General features: G+C 35.3%; 1 protein-coding gene across 1 annotated transcript in view; it reads right to left on the minus strand.

Annotated features, from left to right (window-relative positions):
• The window catches only part of CORIN (corin, serine peptidase), a 220,577-nt gene that overhangs the window by 135,284 nt on the left and 80,129 nt on the right, over positions 1-5,164 (minus strand). The window contains exon 4 of the mRNA XM_023532241.1: positions 1,349-1,556. Coding sequence (XP_023388009.1) covers positions 1,349-1,556 — 208 coding nt within the window. The remainder of the gene's footprint in view (positions 1-1,348; positions 1,557-5,164) is intronic.

The following is a 5,164-nucleotide window of genomic DNA, read 5'->3' on the forward strand; positions in this document are numbered from 1 at the left end:
ATAGAATATTACTCAGCCATAAGAAGAGATGAAATACTACCATTTGCGACAACATGGATGGACCTTAAGATAATCATGCTAAGCAAAATAAGCCAGACAGAAAAAGTTGAAAATCACATGATATCACTTATATGTGGGATATAAACCTAAAAGCAACAAAGGAATAGGACAAACGAACAGAGACTCATGAACATGGGCTATAGACTAGTGGTTACCAGAGGACTATAGAGTAGTGGTTAGTAGTGGGATGGAGAAGGATAGGGGAGGTAGACAGAGTAAAGGGGGTCAAATATAGTGGGGTAGGAGGAGGGAGAAGTGGGTAAAGGGTATCAAATATATGGTAGCTGAAGGAAATTGGACTTTGTGTGGTAAACATACAGTAAAATATACAGATGTCAAATGATAATGTATACCTGAAAATTATATAATTGTATTAATCAGTTACCCCAATAAACTCAATAAAAAATAAAATTAAATTAAATTAAAAAAAAAAAGAAAATGATTTCTAATCCTATTTGATATTGTGCTGGGCAGTCTCTGAGTCTACCCTTCACCCTCCTTGCCCTGCTCTGAGTTCCAGAGTTGACCATGCGAATCACCCAGCATCTCATCCATAAGGGATTTAGATGACAAGATAAGGGATTTTTGAGCTGCTGATATTTAGATGAGATTTGGGATCTTATCTATGGAGCTCATATTTATTTCCTGCCCTTGCCCAAAGTCTGTTGATGAGTTTAGTTGGCAGAAGGCCCTGGCAAATGAGAGGGCAGAAGGAGAATGAGGTCAGGGTATCTATTTCTTCTTCTCTCTCCCTGCAGGACTAAAGGGCTGGCAGTGGCTGTGCACCTCTGTCTGGGGTTGCAGCACTTGGCCTGTCAGGAGACTTCTCACCCACAGTTACAGCTCTCTCCAAGTGCTGCCTGCACTTTTCCCGTTCAAGGCATGGAAGGTAGAACTGCACCCCACTATAGTGAGACCCTCGTGGCTCCCGTTAATTTGTTCTCTTAACTCTAACCACATCTTCATAAATAGTCCCATCAATAAACTCTTTTCAATTACCTCTTTGAGTATGTTGTCTTCTGTCAGACCCTTACTGAAATAGATTGAGTATCCCAGCTGATAGCATCAATCTAACATACTGAATAATGTCTTACCATATATAAAATTATCCCAGGTTTTCAAAAAAGGTCTAGTTTAAAAAAATTAAAACTAGCTATGAGTGGTGTGTTTTCTCCCCCCTCCTTTAGCAACAACAAAAAAAAAAAGGTAGCTTGGGATAATTTTGTTCCTCTCAGAGACTTCTGCTACAAATGACTCTTATCACTACATGGTTTTGGTTCCAAAATACCTGTCGTCACCATCACTGACGCACTCAGGGAAGGCAAGGCTACAGCCAAAAAGCATGATATGTTGATAGCAACTGAGGCGATGGAGGTACGTGAAGAATTTGAGGAACTTCTCCATGTCCATTTTTTTGACAATTGGGAAGAGAGATGTTAGCGTGGTGTGGTAGGGCAACATCTGACATTGGCTGTGGGTGATGTTCATGCAGGTACCTGGGAAGTCAAGATAATTACATTTAAGAACAGACACATCAGAATTATATGTTTACAAACTCATTTGATATAAGAGATTAAATGTGTTCATAATATAAAATATATTCTGAGTAAAAATGATATACAGACACATACATACATATATACATATAAGCCTGTGTGTGTGCACACATATGCACGTGTATGATAATAAAATCAAGCTATTTATATTCACAGAGGAAGAGCATCTGTGTCCTGGACAAATGGGTGGAAAATACACTCACATTTAGCTGGTGGGCATATAAATTGGCAGTCACTGTTTTGGATCACAGCTGGGTAGGGAAGTATATATCAAAAAAAAATCTCTTAAAGATTCATATTTTTTGAAACCGTAATATCATTTCTTTAAAAAAATTATCCTAAGGAAATAATGCAGACTGTGAACATGGTTATCTACAGAGATCTTCATCATCGCATAGTTTACGATTTTTAAAAGATAGAAATTACCTAAGCATTCGATGAAGGGAACTGGTTTAAAATATTATAAAATGAACAACAGAATGCTTGAATATCTGAAAGAAGCTTTAGGAGATTATTTAATCATATAGAATGATGTTTATGACAAATAAAAATAGCAGGTCACAAAACAGTTGGTGTACCAGGATACTGTTTTTAAAAACCTGCTTATGCCAGAATTTCCAATCCTGTGAAGAAAAGGAAAGGTATTTTTAAAAATAGACTCATTTATTGTTGCTACTCCATACAACCTAGTTTTCACAGGGTAGAGGAAAGAGGGGAAAACTTGTTTTCCTCCCCTGATAACTTGCTACTGAGTCTAATAGAAATTAGAAGTCAGGGATTCTATGTATGTACATGTAAAAGACACCATGGATGTAATTAATGATAGTGTTCATATAGACATTATACTCAATTTCTGTATCTACTCTTAAGTAACAGTTACTTCAAGTGGGGGACTAAAGAGGAAAAAATTAGAAATAGATCTGAAGAACAAAATCCCTTCTTGATGTAATGATTTCTAATAAAATAGAAATATTTCTCTTTATTAGCTTCTCAATTCTAAAACACCATTGCTAATAAGATATTTAATGACAAATAACAAATACAAAATTTTCAGACTATGCATTGATTATAAGATGGGTCCCAATATTAGAAAACATTAAAATATAAAAATAAAGTGCTGCTCGGAGTTGAGAAGATGAGTTACTAATTTTGCTCTGTTTTCTTAATCTGACTCAATAATTTCTAGATCAAATTGGGGCTTTCTCTACTCAAATCATACTGCTAATATTTCTAGACACTAGAATTAGGAATGAAAGATGGGTCTGGTGTAAGATTTTTCCATATGCTCATTTGGAAATTATGATAAAGTCTGTTTTTTCTACTTTGAAGAATAGATAATGTGAAGTTAGAAATTCTTATTTATATGTTTATTTTTAAATGCAAAATTAACTTAAGAATAAATGGTTAACTTTTCTAAACTAATGTACACTCAATCAAAGGTCCTGAGTAGCTAATCTTAAAATAATAATATCCATAGCCAATCTTATCTAGCAAACCACTTTGGTAATGGTAAATAAAATAAAATAAAATATAAAATAAAATAAAATATAAAATAAAATAAAATATAAAATAAAATAAAATATAAAATAAAATAAAATAAAATGCTAATTCACTTAGCAGACATTTCTGTACTGAGTTTTTACACTGATGATATTTATAACACTCATTCTCTACCATCCCTTAATTACAAATGATCTTATTCTCCATTGGTGCAATCTACTAAATATTTGTGTTTGATTTTGACTCACACAGTGGGTTCTTTTAAAAAATTCCTAAAATCAAATAAAAAAGCTGTTTTTAAATAAAAGCAAAACAGTATCTAAACCGTAACAATTATATCACATAACAATGTTATTTGACAGGAAATAACTTCTTAAATTAAAAATAATAAAATATCAACTTTCTAAAGTAGTTCGTCGTCTTTTGTCTAATAACCAAACAAAGAACCTTGGAAGCCTTGCTTACTTCTTACAATACAATCGCACATTTAATTGAAGGGCTACTAGTGAGAACCTCATCGCATCAGGGGACAATATTTTATCAGTTGGTTTTTCTTAATTTACCTAAATTGGCTCACTTTAACTCATAAATTTGCTTCACAGGACTCTCTCGTGGATGACATTTGTTTGTCTTACTTCCATATCCTGAGAATTCGATGGAGTTGTAAAGGAGAGTTATCTGTACACAGATCTTTTTAGTGGTTTGGGAAGAAAGTCATGGCAGGTTTGGGCTTCTTTACAAGTTTTCCTTTTTCATGCCTCTCATCCAGCCTGTCATTAATTTTGCTACTGCTTCCCGGATGATATCTTTTATTCCCTCTTTAGTTTAAATCCTAGCCTTTTTCTGGTTATACTGTTTGGAACCTTCTCACATTCACCACTTTGATCTGCATATTTTTATCCTCATTATTTACTGAACAACTATAACACCCTGGCATTGTTCTCGGCGTTTTCACGTATATTAGTTCATTTGTCCTCCCTGAAAGTTACTGTTTACAGATGAGGAAAGAAGGTTAAATAAGTTCCTGCAAGATTCATGCAGCTAGTAAACGGTAAAGCCAGAATTCAGCTCAAGTCATCCCATCCTAAATCCAAGTATCTTTCCTCCAACAATGGCCCCCATTACCCAAACATTATAGTTAAAGGCATCTATCTTCTCATCTGGGTTTATATCACTGTGGGTTGGGCCCCACCGGTTCCACGGAGGCAGGTGAGGTCTTCCTCACTGCTCATTCAACAAATATTTATTGAGCTACTACTCTATTTCAAACATCGCTCTAGGCGCAGAGCACATGACACCACGTAAATCAAAGTCCCTGCCCTTATGGAGCTTATTGCCTAGACTGGGGAGACAAACAAACAAACAAACAAACAGTGTCTGGCATTGATACACATAGTCACCATCCTAATGCTCAACAAGAACCAAAGAAGGAGATATGACTCCTTACGGAAAGATTCTTATTAGGTTTAAGACTATTTGTTTTTAAGGTGAATTCCTCCTCTAAGAAATAGACCAGAACTCAATATTTAAGCGACATGAATATTATAAAATTCTGATGTCAAGAAGCAATTTGACCCAGTCTTTTGATTTTTCAATAATTCATATTCATGCTTACGTATTTTGCTTGTTGCATCCTGTTTTCATTGTTCCTGTTATAATATTTAAGTTGTCATCATTTCCTACTTACTGAGGATTCACAGCCATTAAATAAGAACATCAAAGGGCAGCAACTCTTTTCTCCTCACTAGGTTGATCGGGGCAGGTCAATTGCCCTGCAGGGTTAGGGAGCCTCAGCAGAGGCCTGCCTCAGAGAACCAGCCTTCTCAGGGGACAGTAAAAGGTCTTAAAATCCTCCCATTCAAAGTGCTCCTGCATCTCTTCGTAACATCAACTTGCTTTATTTTCATTGTTACATTAGGACTACCTCCTGGTAGAATCTTGTTTATTTATTTATTCCCAGTATTCTCCCATATCAGAATAGAGACTTTGTCTTCACTAGAAAGGACTAGGATATCAAATAACAGACATCTGACAGTTAATCACTGAAT

The sequence above is a fragment of the Pteropus vampyrus genome, unplaced genomic scaffold (assembly GCF_000151845.1).
Source record: "Pteropus vampyrus isolate Shadow unplaced genomic scaffold, Pvam_2.0 Scaffold79, whole genome shotgun sequence".
Lineage (NCBI taxonomy): Eukaryota > Metazoa > Chordata > Mammalia > Chiroptera > Pteropodidae > Pteropus > Pteropus vampyrus.